This window comes from Puma concolor, chromosome B4, assembly GCF_028749965.1.
Source record: "Puma concolor isolate L17-30 chromosome B4, mPumCon1.1.hap2, whole genome shotgun sequence".
NCBI lineage: Eukaryota > Metazoa > Chordata > Mammalia > Carnivora > Felidae > Puma > Puma concolor.
The window spans coordinates 5,323,223-5,344,223 of NC_141673.1; the positions used below are offsets into that span (position 1 = coordinate 5,323,223).

General features: G+C 57.1%; 1 protein-coding gene and 1 long non-coding RNA gene across 10 annotated transcripts in view; one reads left to right on the forward strand and one right to left on the reverse strand.

Annotated features, from left to right (window-relative positions):
- Positions 1–21,001, reverse strand: part of PARVB (parvin beta) — a 103,902-nt gene that overhangs the window by 73,843 nt on the left and 9,058 nt on the right. The window contains exon 1 of one of the 8 annotated variants that reach the window (XM_086712051.1): positions 1,823–1,929. The exons of 6 other annotated variants lie outside the window; for them this stretch is intronic. In XM_086712051.1, coding sequence (XP_086568177.1) covers position 1,823 — 1 coding nt within the window. In that variant the 5' untranslated portion in view covers positions 1,824–1,929. Of the gene's footprint in view, positions 1–934; positions 1,248–1,822; positions 1,930–21,001 lie in introns of those variants that run through there. One more of the 8 variants, XM_086712054.1, reaches the window with a different exon arrangement.
- On the forward strand, positions 1,222–5,888 carry LOC147578840 (uncharacterized). 2 transcript variants are annotated; one of them, XR_015253241.1, is made up of 3 exons: positions 1,222–1,640; positions 2,738–3,553; positions 4,186–5,888. It is a non-coding gene; the product is annotated as an uncharacterized LOC147578840 (long non-coding RNA). The 2 variants fall into 2 exon arrangements; XR_015253240.1 differs by lacking the exon at positions 1,222–1,640 and having other exon boundaries at positions 2,299–3,553.

Below are 21,001 nucleotides of genomic sequence, written 5' to 3' on the forward strand. Positions count from 1 at the left end.
GGCCACCGTATGCTCCCGGCAGAGAGTACATTCAGCACAGCTTTAAACTAGCTTTGGGACGCCCGGCAGACCCGGAGAAAATGGGAATACCGTGGGGCCCAGGTGAGCAAGATGCCTGCCCGTTCATCCCCGTCATTTCTGGTCCCCACGTGGGCTCCACGGACCTGGGCGCTCCCAGGTCGGGCGGGAATTAAGCCAGGGTCGAGGAAGCAGAGGAAGGAGTGGGGGAAGTGGAGCTAAACAAGGGACTTTTTCTGCAGGACTTCTCAGAGCCTTGACTGTGCTCCTGTGCCTCGTGCCTCTCCCAGGGAACAGACAGGGAAGGCAGCTACCCGGCACTTCGGGAGAAGGGGCAAGAAGGTCCCCTGACAGCCTGAGGGGAGGGTGGCTGGGTGTGCCCCTCCACCAGCCACCCATTCCCCCCACCCCTCCCCAGCCCACCCCTGCACGGGAAGAGCCAGAGGCCCGGTTCAGATGCTTTCTGCTCCTCACGGTAAGGCCTTGGGTCTCTGAAGGGCGGCAGAGGAGCAAGCAGAGAGCCCCCTGCATTCAGTCTCCTTAAGCTCCTCCCTCAACTGCTGGCTTCCCCTCCAGAAATGTCCCCACACGCCCACAAAAAGCCCGTGATCAAGGCACGGGCAAAAATCAGCCTGTGACCTCTTTTTTTTTCCCCCCAAGTTTGTTCATTTATTGATTGATTGATTTAGCGAGAGCAAGAAGGGAAGTGCAGAGAGAAAGGAGAGAGAGAGAGAGAGAGAGAGAGAGAGAGAGAGAGAGAGAGAACCCTCAGCAGGCTCCATGCTTTCAGCACAGAGCCCGATGCGAGGCTCGAACTCATGAACCGTGAGATCATGACCTGAGCTGAAACCCAGAGTCAGACGCTTCGCCGCCTGAGCCCCCCAAGGCGCCCCAGCCTGGGACCTCCCTTGCCCACCTGAGCATCAGCTCCTTTTCTGTAAGGATACGGCGGGCAGAGTCCAAGAGAAACGTGGCTTCTCCCCCACCAGGTGGGTGGGAAGGAGCTGTCTTTCGCTGTCAGAGGCACAGGAGCATCTGAACAGCCGGCATCTCACCGCCCCCCTCCAGGCCCCAGGGAGGTGGCCGGCGAGAAGAGCTCCAGACGAACCCGACTCCAGGTCTCAACCGCCGTGTGACCTCGGGTGGGGCACTCGGCCCCTCCGGGCTTCGGTGCCCTCAACTGCGAGGTTACGAGGTTGGCACGAGACACCTCGCCTGTCCCCCTCTCTCCGTTTCTCAGGTGGGAACACACAGCATCAGAGTGACCGCTACCAGCTGCCATGATCGTGCTGATGAGGGCAGAGCTGGGCGCACCCCCACGCCCTCGACGCACCCCCACGCCCTCGACACAAACTCCTCCGCCATCTGCCGTGGCCGAGGAAACACAGGATGAATCTCTCATCCGGGGGCGACGGGAAGAGCCAGTTACGGGGGGAAGACAGAAATAGAAGGTCGTTGCAGGAAAACCCGTCACATCGGGGAGCCCATGAAAGAAGCCTGGTGGCAATCCGTCCATCCCTCGAGACGTTCCAAGCGCCACTCTTCCGGGCCCAAAAACCCAGGGATGGAAGCGTCCCACACGCCTCAATGCCCAGAGCTGGTGCCCGTCCATCTGGGCCGAGGTGAGGTTCCCGAGGACCCTCCTACCCCGCCGTCCTCACGCCTTCCCAGGAAAAGTCAAAAGTCCCTCCAGCCCGGGGCCCTCCCTTGTCTGAACAGCCCTCGCCCCAGGAAGCAGGGACGGGGTAAGGGCCAGCCTGGGTTTAACTCCTGCCGAAAACGGTCAGAGAACGGGGGCACTCACTGGCCAGGCGGGGGTGCGGCTGGAGGAGGCGTCAGAAATGCAGGGGAGCGGGAGGCCAGCGGGCACCCGGCATCACGTTCATATACGGACATGGGCGGGGACGGCATGACTTGCAATTTGAGGAAGGGGCCTCTTTAGGGCTTTGAGGAAGGCCCGTGAGGGATCGGGGTGCCCAGAGGATGGGGCTGCTCTCCGACGATAGAACTCCGCCGACCACAAAGAGCTATTTCTATCCTCACTGCCAACGGCCTCGTGGGCAAGGAAACTGCTCCGGGAAAACCAACCCACGGGGCACAGAGAAGGAAGGAAGACAGAGTCCACTCCCGCGGTGTGACCCAGCTCGTGTTTATTTGGCTCTGGGAAAAACCACGGCAGGCTGGGGCCTCCGATAAGCCTCCGATCTCGGCCCGACGCCGGAGGCCTGGCTACGGGGCAGGCCCGCGGCGCCCCAGGCTGCATCCTGGCCCCCAACGATGTTTGTCACCCCGTCTCCACGACAACAGAAATCAGACACCAGAAACAGACAGCCGAAGCCAGAGCCGCGGCCAGACTGTGGAGGCTGGTCGATGTGCCCTGGGTGGTGCCTCCTGGCTTCCCGGGACGGAAGGACCAGGGGCCAGCCCGCAATGGGGAGACGCGAAGCAGAAACAGAAACCGGCCTTCTCCCCGCTTTGGCCACGGGACACACCATCTGGTTTCAAGGCCGGGCCCGCCTGCCCCCCCCCCCGCCCCCTCCTGAGCTGGGGGACCTGGACAGGCCCCGTGTCTGCGTTTCCACATCTAGAGAGTGGGGATGTCACTGGGATAGGCGAGTTCACACGGCACCTGGCACCGGGAAGCACTATTAGCTACTAGCTCTTCTTTGCGACGATGATGAAGCAACCCCCAACTCCCGGAAACACATTTTCCTTGCAGGTGCCGCTCAGTACCGTTCTCCAGTTCCCAGGTTTGCTCAGACAGAAGTGCGTGAGCCCAGCGGGGACACGGGCGTCCGGAGCTGGGCCTCCGGCTGGCAAGGGCCACGAGCAGTCACGGGCATCGGGATCCCAGCCTCCAGGGCCGCCCAGCCGCCCCCCCCGCCACTAGACACGGTACAAAACCGAGGTTCACACAGAGGTGACACCGGGGAACTGGGACAGCAACTATGAGCGACCCGAAGCCAGTGCAGTCCCGAGGCTGGTTCTCGTGTTTGGGGGTCTATGGGCTAAACTGTATCCCCCCAGAATTCAAATGTCAGAGTCCTCACCCCCAGGACATCAGAACGTGACCGTGGTGGGAGACAGAGCCTTTAAAGAGGAGATTAAGGGGGCGCCTGGGTCGCTCAGTCGGTTGAGCGTCCGACTTCGGCCCAGGTCATGATCTCGCGGTCCGTGAGTTCGAGCCCCGCGCCGGGCTCTGTGCTGACGGCTCGGAGCCTGGAGCCTGCTTCGGATTCTGTGCCTCCCTCTCTCTCCGCCCCTCCCCTGCTCACACTTTGTCTCTCTCTCTCTCAAAGATAAATTTTAAAACGTTTAAAAAAATTAAAGAGGAGATTAAGGTAAAATGAGGTCCCATGGGTGGACCTCGATCCAACCTGACCGGCGTCCTTATAAGAAGAGGAAATTCAGACACACAGAGAGACGGGTGCCAGTGATGTGCGCACAGAGGGAGGACACCCCCCTGCAGGCCAGGGACGGACACCAATCCCACGGGCCCTGACCTCCGACTTCCAGCCTCCAGGACTGTGAGCACGTAAGTTTCTGTGGTTTAAGCCATTCGGCCTATGGTGCTTTGTTAGGACAACCCTGGAAAACCAAAATTAACAGAGCGCCCGTGGCCAGGACGGCAAATGGCACCGGTGCCCGGGGAGATGCCGCTTCAGCTTGAGCGGAGCTCCTGCAGGAAGGCCCTGGCCAGCTCCCGCCGGGAGACCGCGAGCGCCCAGGCAGATGGGGCGTCCCCTGCTCACAAAGCCTGGGACAGGAGTGGGGGGAGGGGGGGGTCCTGTCAGCGCCTCTGTGCCACCAAGTCAGCCAAGCAGATACCCGGAGCTGGTGCTCAGCTCCCAAGGGGACAAAAATAACAGGGGTCAGTCACGAAAGGAAATGCTACCTAGCTTTTAAAAGGAAACCAACTGGGGCGCCTGGGTGGCTCAGTCAGTTCAGCCTCTGACTTCGGCTCAGGTCATGATCTCGCGGTCCGTGAGTTCGAGCCCCGCGTCGGGCTCTGTGCCGACAGCTCGGAGCCTGGAGCCTGCTTCTGATTCTGTGTCTCCCTCTCTCTCTGCCCCTCCCCTGCTCGCTCTCGCTCTCTCTCTCTCAAAAATGAACGTTCAAAAAAATGTTTAATGAATCAAAAATATAAAATAAGATTTCTTTAAACAGGAGCACACGTAAAACAAGGCTATACGTTCATCAGTTCACGAAAACACCGTGACCAGATGCCCCAAGGAACCTAGCCCTGTGCCCCCCCCCCCAAGAGCGGTTCCGTATCTGCTGACGAGTGTTTGTGGGGAGGACGTAAGAACCGTGAACTGACTGTATTCCAGAAAGGAACGGTGCCCTCCTTCCCCCTTGTCTCGCTCTTCCTCAACCCCTCTTCCCGAGTGACACCAAACTCTACCTTCGTGGTCCGGGCCCGAGGGAGCCGGGTTCATCCCGACTTCTGTCCAGGCACTGTGTCCCCGGATGACACCGGCCCACGGGGGGGGCAACTCACGCAGAGTCCGGTGTCCTCACGCCCGGGCCAGAAACACCAGGACTTGAACCCCAAACCGCCCAGATCCAGCCACCCTTCTCTCTCACTGCCAGCTCAGCCGAAGTCTGTCCTGCTCGACTTTAAAAAAAAAACAATTTTTTTAAGTTTACTTATTTTGAGAGAGACAGAGACAGTGTGGGTGGCGGAGGGGCAGAGGGAGGGAGACACAGAGAACCCCAAGCTGTCAGCGCAGAGCCCGGCGCGGGGCTCGAACCCACGAAACCGTGAGACCGTGACCCGAGCCTAGACCAAGAGTCAGACACTTAACCGACTGAGCCACCCAGCCGCCCCCGTCCTGCTCGACGGTTTCAAAGTCTCCGTTTCAAAGCAGTTCCTCACTCCCCAGCCATGGAAGCAAGAGATACCCCGTGACAAGCAGCCAGCAAACTCCCGGGCAAGAAGCCACCCTTCGTGTCTGAATCCTTCCCACCTTCTCAGAACAGGAGGAAACGGTTTCCTTTGGTGACAAGCAGGAGAGAGAGCGCTGCCGTGGGAAACACGCGACCCAGGACTGTCACATCCGCCCCTCCGGCGTGCTAGGTGAGTGCACCCCGACGATGACAAGCGCTGTTTGTACCTGTTTAATAACACGCCTCCTTAGCTGTCAAACAAGCCAAGTGAGGCTTTTGCGAGGAAGACGGCGTGTGACAGCCTCTCTTTCAGCCACAACACCACCAACACCAAGTACATGGCATTCTGAACTTACGCCCAACACCCACGGCCAGCCCTGTTCCCGGAAGAACAAGAAAGAGGGGCGCCTGGGGGGCTCAGGCGGTTAACGGTCCAAGTCCCGATCTCGGCTCAGGTCACGATCCCGCGGTTTGAGGGTTCGAGCCCCACGTCGGGCTCTGTGCTGCCAGTGCGGAGCCTGCTTGAGATTCTCTCTCCCTCTCTCTCTGTCCCTCCCCTGCTTGCTCTCTCTCTTTCTCTCTCTCTCTCAAAATAAATAAAAATGAAAAGAAATAAAAAACAGGAAAGAGACACTATACCCGCTCATCAAATCCCCCCAAGGCCACCAATGAGCTGTGTTTGTTTTAAAGGAGCGGATGTCAGGAGAAACTGCTGTTTACCTTATGCCTCAAAAAAAAACTGTAGAGAATGAAATTATAAAGCAGAAGTGAATCTACGAGGGCTTATCGAGGGGCGCCTGGGTGGGTCAGTCGGTTAAGCATCTGACTTTGGCCTGGGTCACAATCTCACGGTCCGTGAGTTCGAGCCCCCCATCGAGCTCTGGGCTGACAGCTCGGAGCCTGGAGCCTGCTTCGGATTCTGTGTCTCCCTCTCTGCCCCTCTTCCGCTCTGTCTCTCTCTCTCTCTCTCTCTCTCTCTCTCTCTCTCTCTCAAAATAAAACATTAAAAATAAGAATAAGTAAATATATAAATAGGCTTCTCGATTTGTAAGCTGGGGGCACCGGGCAGACACAGCTCCATGGTCTTTTTCAAATGAAAAGACAAAGACCGACCCTCCTTCTCCCTTCAGAACCAAGAACAGACTTCAAGACCAACCTCCAAATGTGCAGCACCAAGATAAAACATGATCAACCATGGGCTTACGGCTTATCGTCATCACACCCTCGTCCATGAAAATAATCACAGTAATGATAACTAACGGCTTTGAGGCACGTACTAAGTGCGGGGTACTGTGGGAGGCATGGCGTCCCCCCAGAATTCGTACCCACCTGGAACCCCCGAACGTGACCCCACTTGGAGAGGGGGCCTTTGCAGGTGCTACTAAGAAGAGGTCAGGGGCGCCTGGGTGGCTCAGGCGGTTGAGCGTCCGACTTCGGCTCAGGTCGTGATCTCACAGTTCGTGAGTTCGAGACCCGCCTCGGGTTCTGTGCTGACAGCTGGGAGCCTGGAGCCTGCTTGGGATTCTGTGTCTCCCCCTCTCTCTGCCCCTCCCCTGCTCATGCTCTCTCTCTCTCTCTGAAATACAAGTAAACATTAAAAAAAAAATCACAAAACAAAAAGGAAGAGGTCACTACTGGTGTGCTGAGAGGAAGAGGGAAGTCTGGAAACCAGACACAGAGGGCAGGTGGCCGTGCGGCGACAGAGGTGGGGATTGGAGCGACGTGTCTACAAGCCGACTGTCACCAAGGACCGTGGGAACCACAAGACACGAGGAAAAGGCAAGGAGGGACGGATTCCCCCCCGCTCCATCACACCCCAGGCGCCGGGGGCCGAGGACCGAGACTCGGGACCCCAGCCGCGCTTCTCGCTGTGAAAGCCACAAAGTGGGTGTGCGTTCGGTTCTACCCGCTGACTTCCTGAGCTCGGCCAAGGCAGACCTGAGACAGGTCTGCTCAGAGTGCGGGTAAGTCCAGGCTCTGAACCGTGGTCCCACACGGGCCCTCGGACGGCTCCCGGGACACCGTGTGCCAGCTCCCTCTGGGCCTCGTTCCTGGCTGAGCACCAGCCTCTTCTCGGTCTTTGGATTTTGTACCAGCCCAGATTATTTTTAGCAGCTGCTCCTGCCCTACAGTCACTTCATTAGTTTGAGACCCAAATAATCCCATTATATATGGCTCGACTGGCTCATAAAATTATCCTGCCTTCTCACAAATATTTAGGGAGCCTGCCACCACGTGCTAGGTCTTGTTCGGTACATGGCGCGTCTCAGAAAATCCTTTACGCCGCCAATGACCACAAATCCCCTGATTTAATTTACTCTTAAATGTGTTGACTTCTCCCACCAATGGCCCCGCAAGGACCCCAGTGCTGGCTCTCGGCCGACCTGCCTTTCGGAGCGCTTCCCAGGTGATGTCTCTGGTTGTGTTCTAGAAATCAGCCTGACACCCCGAGGCTATGCCCATCCACTGATGGGAAAACCAGGGCTCAGAGGGCAATCTGTCCAATGAGAAGGTAGGGGACGCTACGGGCAGAAGGGGAAGATCGCCATCTGCACCCCTGGCCACCTGCTCTCCATCTAAGTCAAAACTCAGCCCAGGTGCTCCCCAGCCCCGAGTCACCGTGCTCCTGGCACGGGACCCGACACACTGGGGCAAAGAGGCGGGGTGGCCACATCCCAGAGCTGAGCCGCGCAGATGGGCGATCCCAAGAGTCCCGAGGACACGCACGGCGTGGGAATAAATTTTTCCCTTGGTTTCTTAAATTGTGAGATACACTTCACAGAAAAATTACCGTTTTCACCACCGTTGAGTGGACAGTCCGATGCATTAAGTACATTCCCATGGTGACACAACAGGACCCCGTCCACCTCCACGTTTTCACCTTCACTTGGTCCCCATGAAACAGCTCCCCATCCCCCCCTCCCCCACCTACTTTCCGTCTCTAGGAATCTGGCTCCCGCAGGGACCTCGCAGAAGCGGAATTAATACAGTGTCTGTCCGTTTGTGACTCGTTCACTTGGCATCATGTCCTCAAGGTTCATCCGTGTGATGGCAGGTTTTCCCTCCTTCTTTCTTTTTTTTTTAAAGTTTATTTTTTTATTTTGAGAGAGAACAGGGGAGGGACAGATCCGGTGGGGGGGGGGGGGACAGAGAGAGGCGGGGACAGCGGATCTGGAGTGGGCTACATGCTGTCAGCACAGAGCCTGATGGGAGGCTCGCTCTCACGCACCGCGAGATCATGACCTGAGCCGAAACCAAGAGTCAGACGCTTAACTGATACGTTGCGACGCAGCGGCATGATTAACCAAGCGTCCATGGACGGACGGATAAGCTAAATGTGGTCCATCCATACAGCGGAATATGATTCAGCTTCAGAAAGAAAGGAAAGTCTTGGGGTGCCTGGGTGGCTCAGTCTGTCGGGCGCCCGACTTCGGCTCAGGTCATGATCTCACAGTTCGTGAGTTCGAGCCCCGCGTCGGGCTCTGTGCTGACGGCTCAGAGCCTGAAGCCTGCTTCGGATTCTGTGTCTCCCTCTCTCTCTGCCCCTAACCCACTTGCATTCTGTCTCTGTATGTCTCAAAAATAAATAAAAGTTAAAAAATAATAATAATAAAAAAAAAAACCCGGGATTGGCAAAGGACAGCCAGTGGGCCAAATCTGGCCCGACACCTACTTTTGCAACGGGCTTTACTGGCACACGGCCACACCTATACGTTTAGGCATCGCCTACAGCTGCTTTCACGCGACAGCGGCATCACTGACGGCTTCTACAGCGACCAGATGGCTCGCCGAGCCTGAAATATTTACTCTCTGGACCCCTGCAAGAAAAGATTCCCGGCTTTTCGTAACACACGTATTCCATACTTCCAAGGGGCGGGGGATCTGGGACTGGGGGGAGGAGGGGGAGTCTGACGTCCTTCGGCCTCTTCTGGATCCTAGACCCACCTGGACCCCTGCCTGGTCGGCGTTCACACCGCCTCTCGGGGGGCGGCCAGGCCTGGAGCGCTTCCGGGTCAGCGCCTTACCCCGACGTCCACGTGGGACCTTCAAATTCACTCACGGCCACCCTGGCTGGAGACCCACTGAGGCAGTCAGCAGGTCCGAGGCCAGACGGAGACTACGACGGCACCTATAACCAAGGACCACAAACCAGGGCGCTTAACACAGACCCACGGCTCTGGAGGCTCCGAGACTGAGAGCGAGGTGGAGGGCCGTGCCCCCTCTGATGGCTCCGGGGAGGGTCCTTCCTCCCTCTCCCTGGTGTCTGTTGGTGACTGTCAGTCCCCAGGGCTCCGCGGCTCGTGGCTGCCTCACCTCTATGTCTGCCCCTGTGTGACGTCTCTCTTCTCCAACCCGATCGGATCAGAGACCCGCCCCACTCCAGGGCCTCATCCTAACCTACATCTAAATCACATCCGCAAAGACCCTATTTCCAAATAAGGTCACATTCACAAGCCCTTGGGGTCAGGACATCTTTTGTAGGGTGGGGAGGGGGCGGTTAATACGATTCAACCCATCGCGGAGACCTCTTGGTCTGCTGCACTGACTTGAACCTAAGCCAAGTGCTGCCTGCTGTGGGCGTCACTTACCAAACGCACGCCAACCAGAGAAAGTGCGCCTTCCACCAAGAGGGAGTGTGGGCAACTCCTCCTCTCCCCTTTGGCGGCCGTGGCCAAGTCTGAAACCAGCCCAGGGAGACACAGAGCCCCTCGCCTGGCTCGCATCCAGGCTGGGCCTCAAGGGCCCTCCTTAACGGCCAGACGCCCAGGGATGGAGTCACAGGCTGTAGACGGCCACAGCCTCTCCAGCAGAACGGTCTCCACTGAATTTTATTTGTAATTCCTCCCCCCCCAGCGCCTACGAACAGCCCGCGTGATGTGGCCCCCCTTCCTGGCTCTCCCTCTCACTTCATCAGGGTTACATGTGTGTTTTGCAGCAGGGAATCTGCAGCCACAAAGCACCTGTCTTCGATTACATGGCACCTGTCAAAGGGGACCCTCTCCACCAACTGGCAGGAAGACTTTCATGGCTGCCCGGGTAAAGTGTCACGGAAGATCTGTGTTTCTCCTCTCGTGGCTGTTACTCAGCACAGACAGGGCTCAGGAGCCGGCAGCACCGAGAGGGAGAGAGCCACAGGGCACCGGGCACTTCGTTCCACAGAGCAGACGGCAAAAAGCAGACCCCAACACCTAAAAGGGGCGTTTGCATGGCACAGGCAACAATAAACCCCCGGCCTGTTCCCAGCGGCAAGTTCTCTGCCCAATTTTCTCTTCTCTGCACCCGGTGACAAATGTGGGCACACTCAGGTGACACGTCATAGCTTACGGGGCCTTCTCCCACGTGTCGACACATTTAATTCTTTGTGACTTTTCAACTTGTGTTCATTTTTGGACAGAGAGAGACAGACAGAGCAGGAGCGGGGGAGGGGCAGAGAGAGAGGGAGACAGACACAGAACCTGAAGCAGGTTCCAGGCTCTGAGCTGTCCGCACAGAGCCCGACGCAGGGCTCGAACCCACGCACCGTGAGATCAGGACCTGAGCCGAAGTCGGACGCTCAACCGACTGAGCCACCCAGGCGCCCCGTAACTCATTTAATTCTTGGAACAATCCTGGCGTTGGTAAGAGAGCTGCTGCCATCAAAACCCTTGTTCAGACAACGGGACGAGGCTGGGCCCATGTCAAGGTCACCGAGCTAAGAGGGGACAAGTGACCTAGGTCCTGTGCCTTCCTACCAGTCTGTAGCATATAGAGTCTTGACAGGTGCGGAAGGTCCCCGGGGGGACTGGGCCATTGGCATTTCTTTTCCAATAACAGTTTAAGAAGACAGAAAGGATACATACCTCGGATCTAGAGCATGGAGTCTATGCCACAGACTGGGGGGCAGTGAACCCCTGGGGGGCCAAATCTGGCCTCTGGTCTGCTTTTTGTAAATAAAGCTTTATTGGAAGCCGGCCACGCCCACCCGTTTACGATCTTCTCTGGCTGCACGGGGCAGAGCGAGCGGAGTAGTCGCCATGGAGGCTAGAGAACCTCCCATCTGTCTCTCTGCAAGCGGACCTTTGCAGACCCTGCTGGGCGGGGCGGGGCCGAGCGGTGGAGGGAGGGACCTGGGTGAGCCCCGCACAGGCACCCCAGGCGCTGCCTGCCCACAGTACGGAGCAGGTGCGGGGCTCGCTCACGGTGGGCGCAGCGAGCCCACCCCTGCCAGGGACGCGCAGAGGCCGAGGCCTGCGCGGCCGGTGCCCCAAAATGCGCTCGCGTCACGTTCCGGGTGGCTGAGCCCACGCCCCGGGCAGACAGGGGGCCCCCGCCTTTCAGAGCAACGAGGTACCAATTCAAGCTGGATTTCCGCCTGGCACCAGCCAGCCTCCAGGGCTACCGCAGCCCCTAGAGCTCTCGCAAGGCGCTCAGAAGGCGCGCTTCAAACTGGATCGCTCCAACACAGAGGAAAATCGAAACCAATCAGTGGGGCCTGGGCAGCCGTGGGGACGATGCCTCGGAGAAACCTAACGGAGCTCGGAGCGCCAGCGGCACCGCGTGAGTCCCCTGCTCCCGCTGTCACCTGGAGGACACCAGTTCGCGCACCGGCGGGGAGGTGCGGAACCACCCCCAGATTCATCAGGCTGCAGCTCACCCCGAGGAGGCGAGCTAAGGTCCTCGTCCGGTGGCTCAATGGGCAAAGGGAGGAGGAAAAGAGAGCCCTGGCTCGTGGACGGGGTTGTCCGTTCTGACAGCGACACACAGAAGCCTGCCGGCTTCGGGGAGAAGGCCGCTCGGCAAGAGACCCGGCTTCCCACCCCCTCTCGGGGCCTCCGTTTCCTGACAAGGAGACTCTGCTTACATTTCATTTCTCTGGGAAGGTGGCCCAGCCCTGAGCACAGCCGGGAGGCCAGGGACCCGGGCCTGCAGCCAGCTCCCAGGGCCACGTGGCCACCAGATCTCGGTGGTGGGGCCGATGTCAGCACAGCTCGACACAGGAGGGTGCACGGGTGACCCGGCCTCGGGATAGGACACCAGGGGCCAACCTGGTGGCCGGGGGGAGGGGGAGGGGAGGCAGGGCCCTCCACCCCCCACCCCTGTGATGCTGTAGGCACGTGAGCCACACATGCAGGGTAGGGTCACAGTGGGGCCCCCATCCCTGAGTCAGGCTCTTTGAGGCCGCTCCTCTGCCTTTCTAGGCTTGCGTACGTAAGACAAACCTTCCTGCCCGAAATACTGCAATCTCTGTCACCGACCACCTGAACAATCCTGCGGCTCCGTGAGCAAGGGGGGACCTTCTCTCCACACGGAAGCAGTGATGAGGATTCTGTTTAAGCTCACCTCATTCAAGTGCAAGTCCCCCTGGGGCCCTGGTCTTTATCCTGGGGGAGGGGAGGGATTGTCGTTTATTGTTGATGGGTTTTTGGCAACGTCTCTGGGGCAGGAAGGGATCCGAGTGCCCACTGAGAGACAGATGTCCCTGACCAGGGCCACACTCTGCCCCAAACTGTGACCCCACCTCCAGGACTGAATGCCCCCTCCCCCAAATTAACAGCTCTGTCTCCCTCCTGCCCAGCTGGATAGTGGGTCTCCTCTGCCAGGGCCCCTCTTTAAAAATGAGCACACTTAGGGGCACCTGGGTGGCTCAGTGGGTTAGTGTCCAACTTCGGCTCAGGTCATGATCTCACACTCCATGAGTTCGAGCCCCGTGTCGGGCTCTGTGCTGACAGCTCAGAGCCTGGAGCCTGCTTCCGATTCTGGGTCTCCCTCTCTCTCTCTGCCCCTTCCCTGCTCGTGCTGTTTCTCTCTCAAAAATAAATAAGCATTAAACAAACAAAAAAATTGTTTTAAATAAACACACCTTGAAAGAGGCAGCGGACAAAGGAGCCAGGCCTCCCTGTGGCTGTGGCCAGCCCTGACGTTGATCCTTCACCTGAAAGGACAGTGTCACCTGTGTCACTGGTGGTCACGACCAGACAGGGGCCTGAGCCAGCCTCTGCATGGCCCCCCGCCTCACCTTACACACTCCTGCCCGCTGTAACCTGCATTCCAGCCACACAGGCTGTATTTGTGTCCTGGGGCTGCAGTCACTAAGGGCCACAGCCCCGGGGCTATAGACAGAGGACCTTACGCTCTCCCTACTCTGTCCCCACTCTGGAGGCTGGATGCCCAGGATCAAGGTATTGTGCCTATGTCCTGATCTCCCCCTTTTTATAAGGACACTATGCACATTGGATCAGGGACTGCCCCAAAGACCCTCCCTCTAGATAAGGTCGCTCTCGGAGGTACTGGGGGCTGGGGGGCTGGGTTCACAACACAGGAATGGCGGGGGATGCGACTCAGCCCCTCAGCTTCCCGAAGGCTGTTCCCTATGGCTGTAAACACCCCACGTGCTAAACCTGCTCACCCTCCAGCATGAGCTCAAAAGCCACCTCTAAGGGGAGCCCTCCCGGCCCCCGGGCAGGGCTGGCCCCCACCACATGCCTTAAGGTCCCTCCTCCCCAGGGCAGGCCTAGAGAGTCTCATCTGCTCCCGCCTGTTCTGCAGAAAGGCATGCCTTTTCTCTGGCCACGGGCCAGGCTCTACCCCCAATGCCCACCCCAGCGACGCCTTCTGAAGGAACAAAGAAGCCGGTGAGCGAGTGAATGAAGGCAGCTGGAGGAACACGGGTCTCAAGGCTCTACTCCCGCAAATGTCTTTATCCCCGTGTCCTGGGGTGGCTTTGAGGGCCCCTGAATACGTCCCTGCACTTCCGCCGTGGGTCCCAGGCATCGTCCGGAGGGAAACCTCCCCACGAATCTTTTAGGAAGGCCTTCCTCGTGCCCATTATACAGACGAGGAAATCGAGGCGGAGGGTGACGGCGATGCAAGCAGGGCAACAAGGCGGGGTACAGCCCGGTGGCCGGGGGCACAGGCTCGGTGTGGCTCCCAGCTCCCCAAGTCCAAGGCGCCGGGCCCCAGGCCAGAGCGTTCAAACTCTCGTCTCCCTCCTCGATGTTCCTCATCTGCGAAATGGGTCCCAACAGCGCCCTGCTGTGAGGACGGAGGCGCGAAAAGCATGCAGCGATGCGGGTGTGCTCCCAGCTGAGGAGGAAGACAGGACACTGGGGCCCCGGGCTCTGTGCTCAACCTCCGCGTGCATGACTTCGCTTAATCGTGAAAGCCATCAGAGATCATCAGGCTGCCCTTCCCAGCCTCACTGATAAGGGCCCTGAGGCTCCAGTCGGCAGACTCTGACCTCATCCTCCAAGCCCCCGCCGCACCCTCCACACTGCCCACAACGAACCGGGACAAACCCCCGTGATCTCACCGAGGCTTCTGCAGCACCTTCTGTGCTTAACACGACACCCTGGCTCACGCTATCAGAGCAACGAACGCCCCTCTGCACCTCCGTTAATCGGGTGAGTCCAAGGGGGGCTGCACAGGGAGATAACATGTGACCAAGACAGGCTGCGATGCAGCTCAATGACGGTCAAATGCACCGGCCCCTGTGCCCGGGCCTGGCCTCTATCAGACCTGCCAGGGAGCCGCCGGCTTATTCCGCCGCCGGGGCCAGGAGCTCATCCCCCCTGCAGCCAGCCCGCTCCCACCCCCATCGGCAGGGCCTCGACCTCCCCTCTGGGTTCAGAGTGAGACACCAGCAAGACGGGGCCAGAACCAGCACGTGGGCCACTCAGACAGTCCCTGCCAGCCAGGAACCAGGGCTGAAGCCTAGACACCCGGTTAATCCCGGGCATGGAAATCTTCCACGTACGCGGCATCCAAAGGGATAAACCTCCCGGGGATAAGCCTAACCAAGGAGGCAAAAAGCCCCGTACGGCGACAACCGCAAAACACCTGCTAAGGCAGCTTAAAGAAAACCTAAATAAATGGATAGACATCCGCGTTCGGGGATGAGAAGGCTTAACGTTGTTACGACGACGATACTACCCCAAGCGATCTTCAACTTCTATGCAATGCCTACAAAATCCCCGTGGCGGCTTCTACAGAAATAGGAAAACCTGCCCCCAAATTCATGGGGAATCTTCAGGGACTGCAGCTCGCCAAGACAATGTCGAAAACGAAGGACAGAGTGGAAGAAATTTACCGCGACGCCGCAGTAACCAGGTCAGTGTGGGACTGGCATAGGACAGACGTACCGGCCAATGAAACGGCAGGGACGGCCCAGGAATAAACCCACACGCGGATGGTCAACTGACTTTGAGCAAGGGGGCCGAGATCGTGGGGAATAAAGAGTGGACAGCAAGAGCGAGGGGGGCCCCCAGACAGGGTCTTGCCAGCCCATCAGCACCGTGAGCGCTGGGCCAGCATCAGGGCAGGGCCACTGCACCCCCAGCCCGCCCCTGGTCTCAGGGGGGCTCAAATGTATAGAGGAGTGACCACCTGCCTGTGAGGCCAAAGGATAACGAATGACAGGGAACAATTGAAAGTCTGAGAAGCCAGGCCTGAGCATCTGACACCAGGCCCAACAACAATAGTCCTCAAATGCCTTGGACCCCTTGGGGCGCCTGAGGGGCTGTCTGACTTCGGTTCAGGTCATGATCTCACGGTTCATGAGTTCAAGCCCCGCGTCGGGCTCTGTGCCGACAGCTCGGAGCCTGGAGCCTGCTCTGGATCCTGTGTCTCCCTCTCTCTCTGCCCCTCCCCTGCTGTTGCGCTCTCGCTCGCTCTCTCTCTCTCTCTCTCAAAAATAAATAAAGATTAAATTCCTTGGGCCCCATAACATCCACTGACCCATTTCCCTCCTTACATCTCTCAGAGCAACATACTGAAACCATCATCTTGACCCGGTGGGTCGTCAATCAGCTCAGTGTGACCAGCACGTTTCTCTAATGAAATGAAACAGAATCGAATAGAAAAGGCCAACGTGTTTCACTTACAGGAAGACAGGAGTCCGTGGCTATGAATAAATGTAGGTTTGAACTGGTGCTTCTGCGTAAAATGCCTTTCTTACCACGGGGGCAAGGTCAAATTAAAGTTTCACAGACACCTGTCCCAGCTCAGACCTTCTGACCATTTGTCAGCCCCACAGGAACCTCATCAAAGTCTCCCTCCCGAAGCACACAAGGTCAGCAAAACCGCACACACAAACGCTGGGGGTCCCCATTCTCTCTTCCCCAACGAGGACAGCATCAGACCCGCCTCAACACATCGCAGTGGTGATCGGATGACACCATCTGAGCAAGCAGCAGCCCCTCGGTGGGGGACAGCTGCCACCAAAACAGGCAGGGACCGGGGACAGGACAATGAGGAGGAAGACTCCACCAACCCACGGCCGACCGGACCGCCCATCCTCACCCCAAGGTTAAAGAGCCCACCTTGGAAACGCAAAGACACTGACTTACGGCGGGAGAGAAACTGACAAGCTCAGGCTTCAGCTCTCAGCCCAAGCGCTGTTTTCCTAACTGCTTTGCTGACAAAGAATTCACACTCCGTGCAATTCATCCGTGTCAAGTGCGCGATTCAGTGAGTTTGAGGATATTCACCCCTTCTGCGGCCGTCACCACAGTCGGGTCAAGAACGTTCTCATCACCCCAGAAAGAAACCCTGTACCCACACTGCCAGGAACTCCCCGTCCTCCCAAGCCTGTCGCAAACACGAATCTCCTACTCCATCCTGTGGATTTGCCTGTTCCGTACATTTCGTAACTACGGCCCCACACAACCTGTGGCCTTTGGTCTGGCTTCTGTCGCTGAGTATCCTGTCCCCAAGTTGCGGAACGCATTGGTACTTCATTCCCTTTTACGGCCGAATAGTATTCCCTTGTCTGGCTAGACCATATCGTGTTCATCCACCCATCTGCTGAAGGGCATCCGGGGCCGTTTCCGCTTCGTGGCCATTCTGAACAATCAGCAGAGCCTCCACATAAATCTCAAACAAACCTACATCTCCTTCAGTGACAACACTCACACCGTGGAAGTGATCAAGCCAGCTAAATGTGTACAAAAAGAGTATTTTTTTCTCCCCCCCCCAAAAGATCTTCTAAGCAAGAAAATTAGGATCAGCCTACAAGCAGGGCTCTAAGAAAGAAAAACTAAATAATAATTGTAGAAACGTGTCCTTGCAAGGAGGCCCAAGCAAAAAATGAAACAAAAGCAGAGCCCAGCTGCACACGATAAGGTTGAAATTCCGCGTGCTGCTCCAACAAAATTTCAAATCATTAAAATCTCATTATACTAATAATATGTTTTCTAGTCAGACTTAACTAAAACACTCTCTTCCCCTAACAAAGTGCAGACATTCTCAGAAGCAGCAGCAGTGCGGGATGTTTGAAGATGACAGCTCTCGGGGCACCGCGTCTCCCGCCCCGTCGCTGCAAACGCCTGCAGCCCGCACCTGATCAGGCGACAGGCAGAAACGACAACTGACGAGCTCCCGGCCCTTCGCCGACATTCTGTCTCCTAAGTGTTCTTAAACGGAAGCAACCATCCAAACACGTCATGATGATCTCATTCTGTTTTATTATTTCCGCCCATTTGCCACTGCGGGTCCCCTGGTCTTCTCTTCACCCGTCTTCTCTATGTGATGGGCAAAGTAGGGTCTGGAGGCAGTGGTCACAGTGACAGCTATCACCTGTGGAGGGCTCGCTACACGCCTGGCCCAGGCAGCTCCCCCCAATATTGTATTAGTAACGTTTTCAAGAGGCGCCTGGGTGGCTCAGTCAGTTAAGCGTCCGACTTTGGCTCAGGTCATGATCTCGTGGTTCGCGGGTTCGAGCCCCGCGATGGGCTCTGTGCTGACGGCTCAGAGCCTGGAGCCCGCTTCGCATTCTGTGTCTCCTTCTCTCTCTGCCCCTCCCCGCTCACACCCTGTCTCACTTCGTCTCTCAAAAAGAAATAAATGTAAAAAAAAAAAACAAAAAAAAAAAAAAACATTTTTTTTTTTTTTTTTTTTTTAATTTAGAAACTACCCAACTGGGGGCGCCTGGGTGGCGCAGTCGGTTAAGCGTCCGACTTCAGCCAGGTCACGATCTCGCGGTCCGTGAGTTCGAGCCCCGCGTCAGGCTCTGGGCTGATGGCTCAGAGCCTGGAGCCTGTTTCCGATTCTGTGTCTCCCTCTCTCTCTGCCCCTCCCCCGTTCATGCTCTGTCTCTCTCTGTCCCAAAAATAAATAAACGTTGAAAAAAAAAATTTTAGAAACTACCCAACTAACTTCCTAGGTGACTGCACCATCCTACCGCCCCCTGCCCCCCACAGGGCACAAAGTAAGAGTTTGTCCCTCATCCCCACCAAGTCTCGGCTGACCATTTCAGCTGTTCCGGTGGGTGTGGACCATATCTGGTTCACTTCCTGGATGTCTAATGATGCTTTTCCAGATGCACACTGGCCATTTGTACATCTTTGGTGGAGTGTCTGTCCAGACCTTTTATCTACCCTTTTATTGCGTTTTTCTTTATTATCAAGTCGTAGGAGTTCTTTACAGATCGTGGACAGCAGTCCTTTATCAGCTAGGTGCTTGGGGAATTGTGTTAATTCCCAAACAGAAACAGATCTGTTTGGTCCTCCGGCAAGGTCTTCTCTGGCCCAGGGCTTCTAAAACCCTAGCAACTTCCTAGTGATGACAGAGACAGTCACCCAAGGAAAGGGCTGGTTGCCAGGGGGAACCAACCAGGAGATTAGAGAGCTGGCTCTTTCAGCCTCCCCCACCCCGACACGGCCCTCTGGGGCTACAGATGGGACTTCCGTCACCGATGGCCAATGATTTCATCCATCGTGCCTATGTAACGAAGCCTCCCTAGAAACCCAAGAGGACTGGGCTGGGAAAGCTCCCGGGCTGGTGAGCGCGTGCAAGTGCACGAGACTGGCACCCACCCACCCCCACGGCGTCCCGTGCATCTCCTCCGTGCGAGGAGGTCACTTCTGAGTGACCCTTGCATGCAAGCCAGCGAGCGATCTGGCGAGTAGAACGTTTCTCTGAGCTCTGCGAGCCGTGGTAGGAAATCAAGGGCACCCAAGGAGAGGTCGTGGGAACCTCTGATTTGTCACCACGGGTCAGAAGCACGGGTGAGGGCCCAGACTTGTGCCGGCATCTGAAGGGCTGGGGCAGACGTGTGGGGTTGAGCCCTGTCCTTGGAGAGAGTGTGAGAATCGGGCTGAATTAGAGGACACCCGGCTGGTGTCAGAGAACTGCTTAATAGTGCCGGGGAGAAGAACCCCCACATCAGAATTTCTGTCGGCACCACAGTGGGTGATGAGAGGGGAACCGGCACCAGAACCCTAGGAGTATTTTCTCCCACTCTATGGCTTGACTGGGCCCAGTTCAAATTACATCATTTAATAACCCACTTAATTGCCCAGCAACCCTAGAGGTGAGTACTCTCTGCAGAAGAGGAACCCGAGGCTCAGGGCTGGGAAGTACCCTTCCCCAGGTCGAGGCCCCAGAGTGCCGCGGCATTCGGTTCAAACCCTGGAAGCTGGGCTCCAAGAAGCGTGGCCCTAAACCGCCACGTGGATTGATTGCTTCCTGCTTACCGGGCAAATACACAAAGACCACAGGGTGAGTGACAGAAGGTCACTTCTTATCATTATCTTCCGAGAGGACACAGGAGGCCTAGGATTCAGGCCAGGGGGGGAGGGAGGTGGGCGCTGGGCCAGCAACTCTGGCAGGAACATTCAAGGGGGCAGAGAGGGGCCCCAACCTGCTGGAGGCACCAGTGACACGAAGGGGCAGAGGGACAGCGTTTGTAAGGGGCCCCCAGCCAGGGAAGAATGGGGGGGAGCAGGGGGAGGGCGGGGCGGGGGCTGGCCGATTGCAGGGCAGAAAACACAGAGTCAGCAAGGCTCTGGACTGTAGCCGCCGGGGGTCTGTCTTCTTTCTGTAAATGCCAGTGAGTCCATTCGGCACAGAATGGATGTCATTTGTCTCCTCCGGAGCACCTTCCCGCCACTGTGGCTGAGTGCATCTCAAATGCCAGAGAAGAAAGCGGCTTTACTGTGAGCCAGCTGGGAAAATTATTCACATTTGAATCACTTCTCCAGGTTGCAAGGCTGGCCCACTTATAAGCCAGGCTGCTGGGGTTTTAATCTCCCCGGCTGGGGGCATGACCTCTGCAAGGGACCTCGCTTCCCCCAGCCCCCCGGCCGCTCATCTGCAGAATGAGAATAAGCACATAGCACCCGCTTCCCCGCTTTGTGTGAGCCACAGTCGGGGTGATGCCCGGAACGTTACAAGGGCCCAACAAGGCTTAGCCGTGGCTGCGGCTGCGGCTGCGGCTGCGGGAGACCCCACTCTGGCTTTTCTTCCTGTTTAATTCTTCTTTTAATCATTTTCCCTCACGTCTTCCCTGATGATCTTCTATCGAGCTTGTGTATATCAGGTATGGATGCGTTCAGGTCTTACTTTGAAAGGCAGTATTCATTTTCAAAATAAGAAAAAAAAGAGAGAGATAAAGACGCTTCAAATGAGGCTTTGGGAAGGAGCTCCCTTAAATTCCATCTGCACCAGCACGGCGTCCCCCTCTCCCCAGCCTGCTGCGAGGATGTTCTGTCCACAGAGAAGCACCTGCATGGTTCTGGGAGGCTCCGTGGTGGGGGGAGGGGGGTGGGGGGGAGAGGGGAGCAAACACTGAGAGCAGCCACGGTTCCATGGAACCGGCAGCTGCTTCCTGGACTGCTGGGTTCAAGCAAGCTCTGAGCGAGCCCCAGGAGTCAGGCAACGTCTGTTCCCTCCTTAATAACTTACTATTAGAGCAAAACCTAGATCCTTTGGAATCAGGGTTTTTCGAATGAAAGTACAAAAGTGTGTAAGTTTTTAGAACAACAGGCGTGGAGCGCCTGGGTGGCTCGGGCAGTTAAGCGTCCAACTCTTGACTTCGGCTCGGGTCACGATCTCACGGTTTGTGGGTTTGAGCCCTGCGTCGGGCTCTGCGCGGACAGCGTGGGGCCTGCTTGGGATTCTGCCTCTGCCTCTCCCCTGCTTCTCCCCTCTCTCTCTCTCTCTCTCTCAAAAAAATTTTTAAAAAATTTAAAAACTTGTTTAAATTAAAAAAAAAAACAGGCAGATTAAGACAGCCTTACTTGGGGCAACCCACATTCGTGACGGATTCTGGCTAACGAGCAAAGGCTCGAAGACCCCCAACCAAGAGCGGTCCTCTCAAAATGCCTAAGCTCGAACC